At 34.9% G+C, this 18,184-nt stretch overlaps 1 protein-coding gene across 1 annotated transcript; it reads right to left on the bottom strand.

The window, feature by feature from the left end:
- Positions 1–3,207: 3,207 nt before the first annotated feature.
- LOC149782354 (uncharacterized) lies at positions 3,208–11,737 on the bottom strand. The gene is made up of 5 exons (XM_089933734.1): positions 11,618–11,737; positions 11,149–11,187; positions 9,764–9,888; positions 7,887–8,054; positions 3,208–3,396 (listed from the first exon to the last, which is right to left on the bottom strand). The coding sequence occupies exons 1-5, from the start codon at positions 11,659–11,661 to the stop codon at positions 3,314–3,316; spliced, it is 459 nt and encodes a 152-aa protein (XP_089789860.1). The 5' UTR covers positions 11,662–11,737; the 3' UTR covers positions 3,208–3,313.
- Positions 11,738–18,184: the final 6,447 nt, after the last annotated feature.

Genomic DNA, 18,184 nt, shown 5'->3' with positions numbered 1-18,184 from the left:
TTACTTGCAACGAATCTTAATATTGTTTAATTTTGGTACTGAGTCAATGTCTGGATTAGGTGAGTAACAAAGCTAACAAAATGCCAGATAAAAATATCAACAACAAATCACATGCATTAATGCAATGACAAACATTTTCTGTCGTTTAGCGTTATTTGCAATGTCAACCACTATATTCCTTTCTGCGAACAGTCATGAATAATCGTTTTCGCGAACGATCTATCATAATAAATATATTCAAAATCTATTTGTATGATTGCAACAAAAATATTTTCAAGGACAAGGGTAAAGGTCTGCATAATTCATCGTTGAATCAACGAGCAGCGTTTTTCTTTGCTAAGGCTATGTCAGATAATTAATTTCAAAACATCATTTGTTATCCTTCCACCACAAGGCTTCCGGCAGAAGGATCTTGTCTAGCTTTCATCAATTTGAAGAAGAAAAAAAAAAAAAAAACAATTAAAATGGCTAATACTGTTCATATGCCGTGCAGTATTACAACACAATAAAAGGGGCTTATTAATAAATTATTGTTTAGTGACAATAATGATTTCTTGTAGGGTTTATGTTTGTTTTTATGTTATTAGTTTGTTTTCTTGTTTTTTTCTGCGTGTACGAAGTGCACGCTATAGAATGATCCCGTTATCATGTCTCCGGTATGCAGGCCTATCTCTTGGACGCCGCCACATCGATACAGAATGCTTGTGATTAGACTAGTTCACCTTCTGATTTTATACAAGACACATAAATTAGAGGAACATACTACTCGGAAACCAGAATTCATATTTCAATCAACATTCTAATACGCCAGTATTTGCTTTCCTAACAAGCTTGACTCCTTTGACCATACTTACATGGGGGAGGGTGTAGTAAGGTGGTATTTCGAAACCCATTCATGTACAAAGAACTGATAATCTGTATGCAGTTGCTTTACATGTTAGGATGGTAGCATTTAGTAATAGGATATATTTTGAGATTGTTTGATAGCTATGGCATAGTGAATGTTAATTTAAGATTTGAATACTGTTTAAACAATGTAACAGTTATTTATTGTAAAGACAATGCGAAAACAGACTGGGATCCGAAACTACGCAAGAGAATATTGGAAAGTTATTCAGTATCAAGCTGGACTACCATTCCTATCACATAGACTATGAGCAATAACATGTATACCGAAAGAAGGCAAATCTAAATTAGGATACTGAAGTTATTTTTTCACTTTTGGATGAAGTTGTAAAATAGCGTCAAACACAACTGCAAACAGAATAAAACAAGTTTTGCAAAACTTAATAAATGGAACCCACTGGTTCTAGGAAGGTCCGTTTCATATAAGAGTATACTTGATATTTCATGATATTATTGACAACAATACAAACAACATCAGGGTTGATACTATCTTTGTTTTAAATCTCGTTTGACTCCAATGAATGTTAAGTATTGTATTATGCATTGTTTTAAGTGCTGTTATAATACTGAGGGAGTAGTACGATATGAAGACCCTCTCTTACCGTATCCTTTTATAATTACTGCTGAGCAATCATGCTTAGCACAAAAATTACCCTTCCATTAACGGAATTATAATTAACAATTCTGAATAATGAGTTAGTCGATACGCAGATGACTAGACAATAATTCTGAATAACGAGTTAGTCAATACGCAGATGACTCGACACTTATTCTGAATAATGAGTTAGCCAATACGCAGATGACTCGACACTTATTCTGAATAATGAGTTAGCCAATACGCAGATGACTAGACACTTATTCTGAATAATGTGTTAGTCAATACGCAGATGACTAGACACTGATTCAGAACGAAGATGAATATTCTGTGCAATACAATTCCTTAAATTAATGGATTTGTTTAGCTCCTTGCTCTGATTTAAAGGTCAAATTTGAGACAAAATAACAATAACTAAACCAAACCAAAACAAAACAACCTTTTATAGTTTTTCATGGTATGAAAAGAGTATGTGCTGAAGAGAAAACGGACTGATCACCTTTATGATAGGATAGAATCATGCAAGTATTTTTAAAATATTGACCATGTATGACAATCTTTATAAGGAAGTGGCCACACTATTTACTTATTCGGGGAAAAATGCACTCCATTAAAGGTACTTAATAATTAGTCACTTCGACATGCGTCAATAACTTGAATGATATGAATGATCCAAACTTGAGCCCTACCAAACAAAAGAAGAAAAAAATAATAATAAAAGAACCGAAAACAAAACAAAAAACAACAACAATCCACCCAATTCCCTCCCCCAACCCCCCCCCCCCCGCGAGACAAATTAAGGTCTAAATTTAAATGTTTAAATAATTTGAAACACAGATTGTTTTATTTATACATCACTATTATGCAACCAAAGAACACGAAAAAACAAGAGGATTACTTACCAACAGGTTGGGAATTTTCGGTAAATAGTTCCGTAATTACTGCCTTGGTAACATAAGGAAAGATTAAGGGAAGGAAGATGAAAAGAATGTGTAAAACTGAGATGATGGTTAGAATGAAGGTGAAAATGATGACAAAGACGAAAATAAGTGAATTACGATTTTTGTATTTTTCTTATTGTGGTTGATATTGCTGTGACTGCATATTCCGAGAATAAAAATAGCGAGTCATTATAATGTTCAGTCTAATGCAAAATATATAAATGATGTGTAAAACAAGGTAACAGTTATTCTTTGCAAAGTCTACAAATCCAGCTCAGCTGGATAGGTTCTGAGCATATCACAGTTTGAATGTATTGGTTTTACTTTATCTGTATTAGCTTGTACCATTAAGGTATCAAAGTCACATTTGCCAGAATAAACGTGCACGGTGCATGTGTGTGCATATGTCTGTGTTATGCGCATTTGTTACACATTTGATCAGCGGTTTGGAAATGAAAACATAACAATGTTTAATTGCACGAGAGAGAGAGAGAGAGAGAGAGAGACTGGAACTTGTCACAAGCCATCCATCAAAACCTATAATCTGATAAAATATATTATCAGATACAAATTAAAATGTTGTGGTCTTTTAAGATAGGTTGTCTTCACACACTATTACATTTTATTCTTTTATCTCTTAGGACGCTTGCGTTTGAAGACCGTTTGTTGGAACAAGAGTTCAGTCCTAAATATATTATGAATTAGCACAAGACCCTGGCATAAAAAAATTGTCATACTATGAAAAACATAAGCAAAATATTGGTGTGTGGTTAATCAGTTTATTGAAATAGAAGTTTCGGTCTGAATCCGCTCCATATGATGGGTATTTTCTGTTTTTCATGTGGCAGACACAGTGAAATTTGGTACATTATTACATCTTCTTCTTTGGTACTGATGTTAAAATTTGAACGAAAGAGATCAGGAATTCGAACGCAGAGATTCTTCCGTCTCTTCCTAAAATGAGAAAAAATTAACTTAAAGGCAGGTTATGGATTGAAGTCCGTTGATTTTAGTCAGCTATATCGGGCTGTAGAAAATTCTAGCGATTCCTATCCTGTTTCCTGTAGGTGACAAGGTTTGATTAACTCTCACTTGTCAGAGTTACAATTTCATTTGTATTTGTAATAAATGTTGGAAATTGGAGTCTATAGAACATATACACACAGACAGACACATGCATATATATATATATATATATATATATATATATATATATATATATATATATATATATATATTCTGTATCAGTTTCCATCGCTGTTGAATATAGTATTTGCAAATAGCTATATAATGATATGCTTTTTCTATATCATCACAACAAAAACATTCAACCAAGTCTCATATGATTAGAATATAAATCATTATGTAAATCACTACACTTATTTCTAATTCTAGTATGCAGAATGGATAATGTCCAGTTTACATAAATGAGGACAATCTCGTGTTCCTCTTCCCCTCTCTGTTACTTCTGAAGATATAATTGTTATTTTCATTTTTTTATGAAAGTGGAAGTGAGTTCCAATCTTGAATAGAAGAGTATAAGAATGAGTTTCTGCTTGTTTGGAGTCTGGTTTTAATATGATTAACGTTATTCCTATTACTAAAGTTATACAGGTTTGTCTCACTAACCAGTGGTGGTATGAGGTCTGCAAGCTCTGAAGGAGATACGCCGTATACAAGTTTATGAAAGAAACAGTTTTTATGGAACTCTTTTCTATTTGCTAAGGTAGACCAAACAGTTTCTTTCTAAATCATATGACACGATACAATTCTGTTAGGCTCAGTTACAACTCGTCCTGCTTCTAATTGAAATTTGTCTAATTTGGGTGTGTGGTCGGCCGAACAACCATCTCATACAACATCAGTGTATTCTAATAAGGGTAGATGTATGCAATATATATCCGTTCTAACGTCCTTCAGTTAACCTTATATTTAAGTGCTTTTGGGGCAGTTATCACTTTTCAGGACCACAAAAATATATTATCTGATGTGGAACTTTCTCATGTCTTAGACTCCTGAAACTGCAAATTCACCGAAATCTTATACAGCTAGTTAGACAACTTCAGAAGATAATTCCCCTGTTTAAGAGAAAAATGGAACCGTCCAAATGTCGAATGAGATAATATTTGACTGGAGTGATTAAAACTGTCTTCCCTCGTAAAAGCCAATTTTAACCACTATGACATGCGTGTTCATTGTAGCTCGTAACTATACATAAAACGTTCAATATGAGCTAAAACAGCATTTTCTATCAATATTATCCATCATACGTAATGTATGAGTAATAATTAAAACATACAAAATTCAAACATATTACCATTTTCTATTCGCGATGGAAGAACTTGTAGATAATAGCTTTAGTGATAATAGTACAGCCCTCGACAGGTGTTCGAGGTGTATGTAGTTAATCAGTGGCTACTGTTTTGTACAGCAGACTGGTTTCTTCTTTTCGTCATTCAATTTGATTCAAGTGGTGATTAATATTTCAAAATATAAACGGAACCAGTCTTAGAGGAATGACAGTCAAACCTGCGACCTACTGTGATTGCACTAAACGTATTAATACATGTTTTTACTCCGGAAATGAAACAATATAACTTACTTGATTAATTTGTATGGCTTGTTCATTTCTCAAACATTATGATATGAAAGACATTGCAAAGGAAAAACGTCAATATTAGCTATTTTTCATCGTACTTTAGAAAGATCGTCTTACTTAGAAAATCAATCCGGATCATCTAGTTAAGCCTGGTGATATATTTTTACGGAGTGTTGAGGTCTAAGGGCAATATTGATTACATGCAGTCATATGCTTTGAAAACAAGACTCATTCTTCCCAGAATAGAACCATGCATTGTGAAAATAATTTTATGGGCGCTTTATTGGGTGATGTTACTGTTTTGTTAGCTGGCTTAAAGTTGGATTTAAATCGCCTATTGTTTAATACGGCACATTGGGAACACATGCGCTAAATTTTGTTTTGCCAGCCATAGCGTGAAGTGTGAGTGGGCTGCATAAGAGTTTAGTGATGTCCGATTCTGTTAGTAGTAAAAAAAAAAAGCCCATATGTCATAGTATATATATATATATATATATATATATATATATATATATATATATATATATATATATATATATTTTTTTTTTTTTTTTTTTTTCATAATCCTTATTTTCTGCATAATTGTTACTATTTCGTTTACTGTGTACAAGTTTTGTTCGAATGTTACTTGTTGATTATTAGCCTCTGTAATACCGTTCATTTCTATGTCGATATAGATAGTAGAGTTTAATCTTATTTTTTTAAGTTAGTCACGTTAGTTATGTCAAATGTTGATGTAGCGGGATACTGCTCATTTACTTTATAACCATGTAGCTCCGGTAGTCAAGATATATCCGCGTCACCAACACCGGAATTCATTTTCCTAACCACGTCAATCGGAAATAAAACATTACCATGATCAACAACAGAGCAATTCATTTCATTAACCATGTTACTCAATAAATAAAAGATACCTCATCACCAAAATCACCAATGTGTCACATCATAAAAATTAAGTTCATTGATAAAAATGTTTAGTCTAACAGTGCAGTAGTATTAACATTGCAGAAATTTAGGTTTTCTAGTAATTGAACAGCACAATTATGAAAGTACACCCATATCCAATTAAAATAGCACAATTATGAAACTACAACCATAAGCAATTTAAATAGCACAATTACGTAATTACATCCATAAAGAATTAATATAGCACAATTACGAAACTAAATCCATAAACAATTAAAATAGTACAATTACGAAACTACATCCATAAGCAATTAAAATAGCACAATTACGAAACTACAACTTCAGACAATTACAATAGCACAATTACGAAACTATACCCTCAGACAATTAAAATGCACAATTATGAAAGTGAAACCATGTACAGTTAAACCAGCACAACTTCAAGGAATGTTAGAATCACTTGGAAGATAATTCAATAATCCAAATACGGATGTTGCTAAGAATAACATCCAATTTGTCAAACTGCTCTATATCTATTCATTGAATCTTCTTTGTCAAATTTGAAAGAGTACTTGTATTAAATGCCGAGTGACACACACACACACACACACACACACACACATGTTTTCTGTGCAGTACATTTATCTCTTTTTACGTGTCTGTAACTGCTCTATTCACTCGAGCATGAAACTGATTTGCAGAAAAGGTGAACTATAATGTTTTGTGTTTCGTTACAATCTAAATTCTGTTATTTATATACCTAAAGTCCATTCTTGATATATCTAAAGTTTTAAATTTTATAAATTTGAAAATATAAAATATTAGCTTGTAGGTATTGATCTTTTACTTAGTTATATAACGATATCACCAACTCTTTGCGTTGTAGGGTTATAACCTTAGAGCTGAGTTCATGACTCTTATTATTATATTTTGTCTCATGGGTGGAAGGGTGTTGGTTTTTGATACATGCAATTAGGTTTTGCAGCTGGTCTAGGAAGCACGCCGTCTAAAATGACATATAATGCTGGTGGGTAGGATGTTGGGTTTTGAGTAATTACTTTTTTCTCGTGGGAGGGGGCTTTGAGGTTAGGGTGTTCATTGTTGAAAATGAAAATAAGTTAGCTGTTGGTATGTTATGGTGTGCACCAAGTATAGGCCATACAATACTGGTATAACGCAATACCGTTAGAATGGAACCTGTCAAGTGATTTCTACATTGGCAACAGTAAACTATATCGTTAGAACGGTAAAACTATATGTTGACTCGACAAAATTTAGCGTTTCAAAAATATCTGGACACAGTTGCAACGGTACCGAGAGTTTTGACGCTATTGTCACACCATGCGTAGGTAATTTATATACAGTCTTGTTTCCGGACGCTGCAGCAACAAACTCAGACTACTTTCTTCCGTTTCTTCGCACTGGTGTATAATGGTGCAAAATATTATTTATTCGTGCAAAATATTATTTATTCGTGTAAAATATGATGTACTCGTGCAAAGTATTATTTATTCGTGTAAAATATGATTTAGTCGTGAAAGATATGATTTATTAGTGCAAAATATGATTTATTCATACAAAATATGATTTATTCCTGCAAGACATGATTTATTCGTGCAAAATATTATTTATTCGTGCAAAATATTATTTATTCTTGCAAAATATTATTTATAATATTATTTATTCTTGCAAAATATTATTTATTCGTGCAAAGTATTATTTATTCGTGCAAAGTATTAATTGATTTATTAGTGCAAAATATTATTTATCCATGCAAATTATTATTTATTCGTGCAAAAGTATTATTCGGTATTCTTCATCTGGAGAGTCAAAAATCATGACATGCCGTTATCTAAATTTACGAGGTTTTTCTAGTTGGCGCAGTATTTACAGTTGAAAAAGGAAACAAACATTCTTTAAAGCTTCTAAATTTACTTACTGACTGCTGAATCTGCAGTATTGAACGTCGTTATAACATCGGGTAAAGTAACTGCGCCATTTTTGTCGGCGTCAAATACTTCAAATATCCTGTTCGCCGTCGCAGCGTCAAATAGTAGGATCCCAGTATCGATGGAGAGCCACTCTTGTCTTGAGATGGAGTTATCACCTGATATGCAAAATACATCCGTTGATAAATAAGAGAAAGAACAGATGAAACAATTCAAGTATATACGTGTGAGTTTTAAAAACCTCCTGTGTTACACAATTTTCAGAAAATATATAAATATTAAAATGTGATTCGGCGGAGCACTTTCAAGTTGCCTAACTATTTACGAAGCACCCAACAACCCGCAAACCCCCCCCCAACCCCCCCTCCTCAACAATATACAAAAGCAAAACAAAACCCTAAATCCATATCTTGCAAATTTATTTCTTTTCTTGCTTGCCACTTTTAAATCTGTGTTTTCATGTCCTCTGATAATAAGCTAGAAAGGTTAGCAATTATTACATAATAGCAGTGTTTTATCAAGCAGGCTGATTTAAGTTATGTACTTATATAAATTAAGGCGTGACCATCCTGACGCGTATCTCGAGATGACTGTGTTTAGCAGCATCTCTCGTTCATTTGTAATCAGTCTTTACGATTCTCTATACAGTGAAAATGTTAGGTAGTTTCTCGGAATCTAGCCAATCAGAGCCTTCTAAGTGTCAACTTTCCTTGTTGTTAATTAAGCCCATAGAAAGAGCCAAGGAGAAGTTATACTCACCCCACCACACACTCTGATATTGAAATCTCGATATGTAACCAATAAAATTTGACTTTTCTTTCATTATGATTTGCATTCCAGACGTTCTCAAAGAATCAGTTCTTTATTAGGCTCATTACTACAAAATGGTATTAAACGCCCCATGCATAATGTAGTAAATTTAAAGCATGTGCACTTGGTTGTAGTGCCCCGTTTTAAGCAATTCTTAGATTTGTGTGATTACTTGTTTGATTATTGGAATTCGGCGCCATGGAAATATTCCTGGCCCGAACTAATGAGATAATTAATAGGAGCAAACGTCACGGAGTGAAGTGTTAGTGTGTTTCCATGATGTCCTGGTTCACTAGTAGTGAATTCCGACCAAAACCGAATGAACGTCCCTGTCGTAAAATAGTACATATTAAAATCTAGTGGTATACATTGGTAGCGTGACTGCATGGACAGTACTTACGGTATTAAACCGGTAAATTACACAAGGGAATAAATAAAAAGGGACTTGACAGACACCGTTGATGTCGCCATGTGGGCGAATATGGTGCAGTTATATCGGCGAAATGTGCCTGGAAAGCATACATTGACTGGCCTAAGGTGGCGGAGTTAAAATAGTTCCCATTGTTAGGGAGTACTCATATATGTTCTAAGGCGTGAACGGTTGGTGGTACGGAAACATAATGAAGCCAAAACACACAGATGTACGGTTGATAGATAGTTGGCAGTTTGGTTTATCTGTGGTCTTGCATTAATTAGAGGAAAATTTAGGTATAGAATGGACACGTCGGGCTTTCTGATTTACAACTGAGGTTGTATGGAAGTCTTTGGAAAGTCGGGTAAACTTATGACTTCTAGCGAGAATCGCGCCAGGGTTTGACAACCGCTCGGTCAAGTAAATACCCGTGTGCGTGTAACAATACAATCTGTTGTTCAGCATACTTTCGTACCTACTCAAATTTAGTCCCAGTAATCAGGCAACTGCTTAAGACCGCATCATACAAACATTTTGTCAGTAGCAGGTTTTGACTGCACATAATGATAAATATAATGTCACTGATAACATTGTTGTCTTCTTGAAGAAAAAGCTAATAGTGAAAGCAGCAATATTTATATGTACCGTTGAAATCTTTATCCAGGATAATGCTGATGAATTCATCAAGACTGACATAGCCATCCCTTGGTGTTCGATCCGTCAGCGTAAACATTCCTAGTAACTTTTGATGTAGATCACCGTCATACTTGCTGAAATAAAAATAAAATCATTCTTGAAATTCTCACATTTGATCTAATGGAAATTGGATGCATATTTTATTTTTGTCCTTTTAAAGTAAAGTATGGAATGCATGAAAAGGAATCCGTTACGGAGTAAGCTGAGAGCACATGTTAATGCATTCTTTCTTAATAATATGCATATGTCACGTGTTCGATCCAAAACACATATGAGATCCTGAGCTTTTCCGAATTCACTATCAGTGGGTTGCTGTTGCAAATTCTGCCTAGACTAACCAGGGTCAGATGCCAATGTCTGTTTCTGAGCAAGTTACTTTGCTCCATAGCCTTGGTACTAAATTGTCTTGCATGTGCTATTATGCCGTTAAATACCCATCCACACAACAATTAACCAATCATATGCAGCACTGTGAGCAGGACGCCAGCACAATCATCAAATTCTTTGCATCCGAAGTTCCAGTTTAATGACTGGTGTCGGCATTATGGGTGGAGACACTAGCTTCTGTTGCACACATTGTGCATATCGATCTTGAAGGAAGCAGGCAACCTCAATGACCCAAAACAATGAAGAAACACACTTATTTATAACAGGAGTGTATAGGTCCACGTACGTAACTAACCCACTTGTTTATGACTAGGTGATGCAATGTAATGCTAGATTTATAGACTTGTCCTCTGTTTAAGAAATTTTACTATTGAGTAAAAGATTTGAAATAGAATATCAATGAACTCATTCTATACATTGACCCCATCTATGTTACTTTGTCGTTGGTACGTACTACAGAATGGAAACATTACCACATTCTTATTTTTAAATAACAGCAGTGCAATCTACACATGATACTGACGAACTCGCATAACTGAATAATTTAGTAATCTCCTTCTAGCAACGAGAGTAATTGTATACTGATAAAAATGGCTAACGTGAACGTACCAATACCTAAATAATATAAATACAAATCCAGCTTCACTACATTTTTACCTTTTGAATTACAGTAATCGAAACATGGTTTTATGTACCTTTTATTTTCATGTTCCTCTCTGCAAGATAATATCTTACCTTGCTGTGAAACATAAACTTGAATTAACTGTTCTACTGATAACGTTGATGTTTTATGTCCATGATAGGAAAAGTAAAGTTAATATTTGGTGATATATTTGTTTAGTTATCTTTACATGTAAAATATTGTAAACAATATTATAATTGCTTCACAAAAAGAAGATAAATAATAGAGGGAAGAGAAGTGGAAATTGTGACCGAAGAATATTTACCTCAGCTGTCCGTAGGTAATCGCTTGTAGAGCAAATATTCTGAAATGGCAGAAATATAATATATTATTATCATGGATTAAACTATAAACAATACAGGTTTTGTTATAAGTTTATTTTATCAACTTTACTATCAACCAACCATTTCCTGGAATCAGCCTTGCGCTTCCACCTATCCAGACGTTCCAGTATTTTCCAAAATCTAAGGGTGGGTAACAAATTTAAAAGCGATTATCTGGCATCTACACAACGCAAACCTACCCCCATCTAACCATTATCAAAATGATAAGTCTTATGTTTCATACTGTAAAAGTTGCTGCAAACGAGGATCTATTTCTATTAGTTCTGTATGTTAACAAACGTCTACATTGTCCTTTTAATATATGTAACTCTACTAGGCTGGAATTATGCTAAAATTATAAATAAATTAAATAAACTGATATAAATATTGGGTCTACAGCAATCAACTTACATGAAGAGAAATAAGGCTGCAAGTAGACCAGCGTTCCTCCCCATTTGAATACGACAAGTAATTGTACCATACAAGGAAAGGTCATTAAAGAAACTCTTACACAATACTTGATCCGTATTTATATACAGTCTACATGTATTAAGTATCAGAAAAAGTTCAAGATGTAATATTTCTATAGAAATGATTGATAATAGCTTTCTCTGTCACTATAAAATGCATTAAACTGGAAGATGACACTGTAGCTTTCTCTGTCACTATGAAATACATTAAACTGGAAGATGACACTAATTAATCAAGATGGGAGGCCTAAATATAAACAAGAAAATAATCCCGAAAACATTTTTTTTCTCCATAATTGATCGTCTAAGCGGTTTGTCGGTATTTTACCTGTATACGTTTCAACTTCGAGCCGAACACTTTGTAAATTAATACGAAATTGGGAGACTGTGAAGAAATAATCATTTTTACTACGAAAAAATCGTATACAGTGCAAGGTAGCTAGAGGTTCTACCTGGGCCTTATTGAAAAAATGAACCAAAGATCTGTTTACCCAGTATGGGACAATGTGATCCCTTTCAATGTACTCGAATGCAGCTTTTGGGTATGGAACATAATGACAGTCTTAGTTTTAACATTATATTAGCTAGTTGCTCTATATATATATATATATATATATATATATATATATATATATATATATATATATATATATATATATATATATATATGCTGCTTCGTTTTCAAGTTTGCTTGGTGCACATTTCTATATATTCATTGTTCAACTAATTTCCCTTTATATTCCTTGGTTAGATCTTTAAATGTGGAACTTACATTTTTATGGGTGGTTTAATTGGTATATACGGTACTCATTTTACTATAGGATATTACCATTATAATCATGATGACAGTCGGAAATCCTCCTTAATATCAGTCGAATGATAAAATTAGCGAACGTAATAATAATCCAGCCAATACAATAAAGAGACACCGCATAGAACATGTGTGACAATAAGGACGTACCGCATAAGACATGTGTGGCATTTCATAATACAGGGTAACGCATTGGTTAGCATATTAAATCGTGAAGCGAAGGTGTTTAATTGCTCACATATTCCATGTCATTGATATGTTTGATATGTTTTCAGTGATATTTGAAACAAATTACCATATAAGTTAGTAATTTGCATTGTTCCAAGTAAAACACTTATTGTTTAAATATGTACTCTTATATTAATTACCAAACTCTGCTGATAAAAGTATAAATAGATCCCGATTCCAGTTGGAAGGTAGTTGCCTTTGTATGAATCCCAAAGTATTGAAATATAAAAAAACAACCGATAAAAGGTTTTACAACTTACAAGCTTCACTTTGTTGTAGAATTACATATAACGGAGTCATGCAATATGCCATAAGACACTAAAAGTCAAATGAAACTTTATGTGTGTATGTACGTGCGTGTGTATGTGTGTGAGTTTTCTGTATTCAGTCAGGTAAAACTATGAGGAGAACATATACAAATAACATCATAATTAATGTATGCGTGGGTCTCTGACATTTTAGATGTATACATATGTTCTTTTACATTAAATATATATTATTTCCTGTCATACTGATAAATACAAAATTACTTCTGTGGCACACCCATACATATACAGAGATACATACATACAGATATGTCTACTACCTCTTATGACTAGGGTGGAAGCAATTCAATTATATAATATGGAATCTGATAAAGATTACATTGAAGCAATTCAGATATATAATCTGGACACGGATAATAATAATAATAATCATAATAATAAGGACTTTGTATAGCGCCTAATCTTTAGAAGCTCCAAGCGCTTTACAACATTAGACAACACCTATAACATAAAAAAAACCAACAGATAATGACATTATTACCAACAAAAAAACCCACCATGAAATTAAAAAAAAAAACATAAACAACATGCCGAAAATATTTAAGGTAGTGAACATTATTAGGTCTTTAAGTTTGTACTTGCAGTCGAAATAAGTGAGTTTTAAGAGCACTCTTGAATGGGATCACGGTGTCTTTGTGTCTAAGTTTAATGGGCAATTCATTCCACGTTGCTGGGCCCTGGTATGCAAAAGAATGTTGTCCGCATGACTTCGTTTTCGAAGTAGGAATAATGAGCATACGATTGTCAGAAGAGGAGCGTAAGTATCTCGCTGGTGTGTACAAGCAGCAGAGAGGGCGAACAGACCAATTTTTATAAGGTCCATTTTGGAAAACTAAGGCTTCCTACGAAAACGAAAAAATAAATACGCCGATAACGTGAAACCGAAGCCTCTAACTTTCCGAGAGTGAGTCTTTCTACCGGGTTAGTCGTTTTTGTTACATTTTTTTGTGTTAGTGTTTTTTAAAAAGGTACGGACGCGAGTTTACCCACCGTGACACATATCCGTAGCTGCACCCTCTCTGCTGCTGTCAATTAAAATAAAATCATATCAGATAATGCCTCCAGCGCAGGAATCTTACAGAGCCAGATTAGCTCGAGAGCGACTAGAAGCAATTAAGAAATATATTCCCTTGAGAGATGATGTTAAACAAAAACTACAAACTCGTCAAGAATGCCAAGTTGAATTCGCAGAAGGTACAGAACAATTATTTAAGCCTATCACAACAGTTACTGAAAGAGTAGTAACGACTACTGAAGGTCTTCTTCCATCAGTACAAAAAACTGCTGCACAAACTGAAAAAAAGCGGCGAGAACTAAACAAACAAAAAAGATTTTACAAAAACTTCCAACTGAAATAGCTGCAGCTCAGCCTCATGCAGGTGAAGAAATACTTGAAAATATTGAATTGATTAAAAAATTTAAGAAGGTGTTATTGAAGATATTAAAAATGCTAAAGAACGTGAATTGCCTGGAAAAATACTAACTGGCATGTATGATAAATCTAAAATATTAAAACTCGGTTATGAAACTGTAAATGATGACAATTTTATTAAATTGATATATCGTGTATATTACAACCCCCCCCCCCCAAAAAAAAAAACAAAAACAAAAAACAAACAAGTCAGACGTGATGATGCTAAATACGATGAACTTGTTGATGATATAAGAAGTCTTGATAAAGAGCTTAATAAACAACTACAGCCTTCTGTACCTTCTTCTCCACCACCACTGTATCAACTTCCTTCACCGCAGCAACACATAGAAAAACAACAGTCTTATCCACCGCAGCTAAAGTTGATGTTGGAACTTGAAAGGTCTAAAGAGCTAGTTAAAAAAAAAGCAAAGGTAGAAAAATCACTCTTAAGATTATTTGAGAAAAAAGCGGAAACAACATATGGGAAAGAAGGAGCAACTGGAAGTGGCTTTATAGGAAGTGGTCTTGTTACTTGTCCTAACAACATCATCAATGACGTCCAACGACTAGAAGTTCTCATAGGAGGAAAACGAGCTGGAAATAATTCTCCGGAAATAATTAATGAAGCAGCTGATATTTGTCGACGATTATTTCAAGGCGGTATCATGGATAGTAATGTTTATCGGGAACTTATTGATGAAATCGCGGACGGCTACCACAGCGATTAAACGAATAACTAACATATACGATGATTATACACAACAACGGTCACCGCAGATCCAAGATGGTCAGAACAGTAAACTCACGATTACTCTTTTACAGCGCGTATTACGGGGATGCACTTGGTGATGTTGTCCGGGGTTTATTTACAAGAATAGCTCCCAAGTTAACCCCGATCGCACAACAATTATCAATGAAAGCCATTGACGTTATTCGTGAAAAAGCTCCTGTTGCAATCAGCGATGTTGCTGTTAAAGCGTTTTCGGCAATCAAAGACAGAATAGCACGATTAATACGCAGATGAAAGGTGGTTCAGCAACAACCAGTAAAATTACCAAGCACCGAAGTTATGCCCGCAAATGTCAGTAAAATAATAAATCAAGCCGCAAATCAAAAACTAGCAGACTTGGTAAGACAAGGAGAACCTAGCTAAACAAACACAAGTTTTTTATTTCAGGAAGTGGTCTTCGTATGTTTGTGCGGTAAACATTTGGAAAAACGACAATATTATAAGATGTTCAAACATATATCTGACACAGCATTCAATATGGATGAACCAATTCACAAAGATCAATCCGTGCGTGATTATCAATTTTATTCTTACGACGCACGTGTACCTAACTCACGAAGAAGAATTGAATTGCAAGTCCATGATACAAGTAGATATTTTCTACCCTCCGAAGCATTCATTGAGGTAGAAGGCGAGCTTGTAACAGATGACAATGTACCATACGGCGCTGATGTTATAGTTGGTTTTGTTAATAATGGTATTATGGCGTTATTTGACAGCGCCACCTACATGATTGATGGAAAAAACATCGAGACAATTCAGAAGGATGTTGATGTTGCCACAACAATAGTAGGGTCAGCAAGATACTCTGACGATTATACAAGATCAATTGGTCCGTCAGTGATGTTTTACAAAGATAACTCTAATCATCCTGATCACAGGCAATTTATTCAAGTACAAGTAACACGAAATACTTTGACTGACGCGCAACCAGGTCCTCCTACAACAATAAGTAAACCTGCTGCTGAATGTTTTATGCTACAAAGCACCAACAACAATTGCAACATAGGATTTGCTACTCGTTAAAACGTGCTGTGAGGTGACCGTATAAGATTGTCCTGTGCGATTCCACTGTCACATATCTTTGGAATTTGCAGAAATGTCAGAACAGTTATCTTTGGAGCTAAACACGCAGTTGTGCTTGTACGAAAATGTAACAACAATGATGCTATTTGGCGTGCTGATGGAGCTGATGGTAATGTGAACCTGTTTAAACTTTCACTGTGGATGCCAGTAATGACTCCAGCGATCGCTGAAGAACAACGATTACTTTCTTTTATGAACACAGATGGTAAGTCATTGCTGTCATGGCACATTGTGCCCACATATAGCATTCAGAGTAATGTTACATGGCAAATAGTGACCCAGCAAGGTGTTTCTGCACCAAGGCACATATTTGTTGAGCTGCAAAATGTTGATCGGCTGGGTAGTCAAGAACGCAATCACATGATATTTGATGTCCTTGGAGTTAATGAAGTTTCTTTACGAATAAACGGACACCAAGAACCATCCGAGAATATAATCCTGAATTTTGAAAACAACAGTGTTGCGCGTGTGTATCATCGATTGTTGTCGTAAATGGGACGTGATCAAAACAGACACTGGTTTACAAATCTCACAGTTGGATTTTACAACGTTGTGTCCGATCTATTACTTTTCACTGGAACATTTAGATTTATTTAGGCAATCTGTCGTTGATATACACTTCAGAGCTAGAGTGAATCCAGGTGGTGATATTTACAAAGCAATCGCGGTTATACTAAACGAAGAGGCAATGTTGCTTGAAGGCGCTGGTGGTCGAATGAAAGTCGTTGACGCACCAGTAGAAAACATGTAACGATTTAAAAGCACGATTATTTTATAAATGTCGTCGTACCATCATGTTAGTGTCAGTCTAACTCCTGGTCAGATTGAAAAACTACAATTTGCGTCAGTGAAAAAAAAAACAGGAACCACAATAACGTTAAGGCAGTCAAATCACAGGCGGTGAAAATGAACTGTCGTTGACGGAACGTCCGCTTAAATATCTTAATAAAGCCAAACAATCCAAAACTGGAATACGACTTAAAATTTCCATCGGAGCCATCATCGACGCCGCTAAGACCGGAAGTATCTTTCGTTACTTGTGGAAATGCCAGCACTGATAGCCGCGAAGCTCCAGCCGTTGCAAAAGCAGCTGCGTTAGGTGCTGTTGGAACCGCTGCTGAAATGGCATTAAAAAAGCAACGGGAAAGGGCTTAATACTTCCAGGAACTCATCCTCGGGGAAAGGGTCTAAGACTTCCAGGAACAATTCGTTGATTTCGTCGCTGTCAAATTTTGATTTACTTGATGCTGCTAAACAATAAAAAATAAAAAACGTCAGAGGTGTTTTTATACGCGATCAGTTACCACAGCGACCAAACAACACCGGGAAGGTATTATTAATCTCGATAATAATACCGGTGCAGGAACGCATTGGGTAGCATACGCGATTGATCCCCGTATAATTATTTATTTTGACTCGTATGGGCTAGCTCCACCGCAGGAATTCATCAGCTATGTCATGCCGTACAAAACTCCGGTTTGGTATTCAACGCTACCAACACAAACACTAACCGATCCACCAATATGCGGCCGTGAAGCAAATGCTGTACTTGACACTATTTCAAAGACGCCATAGTTACCACCTCACAAAGTTGTGCACAATTATACAAGTGCGTCGTTTGTGGATAATGGCAGATATTTACGGAAGATCATACTACTAAGAGTAAAAAAAAGACCGACGAAATAGATTTGTCAAATTACGCGACTAAAGACGAACTTGCTGATATCATGAAAGTTGTTGTTTTTCAGGATACATATGCCGTTTTGAAAACGAACAATATCAAATGGAATGATATAATTCGTAGAGTTCTCGGTGCTACCACGGATAACATCCATGTGTTTACTGACGTGGTA

This window comes from Sinohyriopsis cumingii, chromosome 15 (genome assembly GCF_028554795.1).
Source record: "Sinohyriopsis cumingii isolate HCF-2022 chromosome 15, ASM2855479v2, whole genome shotgun sequence".
In the NCBI taxonomy this organism is placed as follows: domain Eukaryota; kingdom Metazoa; phylum Mollusca; class Bivalvia; order Unionida; family Unionidae; genus Sinohyriopsis; species Sinohyriopsis cumingii.
The sequence above is the reverse complement of the archived record's forward strand: the minus strand, read 5'-3'. Positions and strand labels throughout refer to the sequence as shown.

Bases quoted from the DNA above. Each gene is read 5' to 3' on its own strand.
- LOC149782354 (XM_089933734.1), bottom strand. From the start codon at position 11,661: ATGGGGAGGAACGCTGGTCTACTTGCAGCCTTATTTCTCTTCAT. The intron at 9,889-11,148 runs GTAAATATTCTT...TTTTTATTTCAG, and splicing joins ATTACCTACGGACAGCTGAG to CAAGTATGACGGTGATCTAC. The intron at 8,055-9,763 runs GTACATATAAAT...TTTGCATATCAG, and splicing joins CCTGGATAAAGATTTCAACG to GTGATAACTCCATCTCAAGA.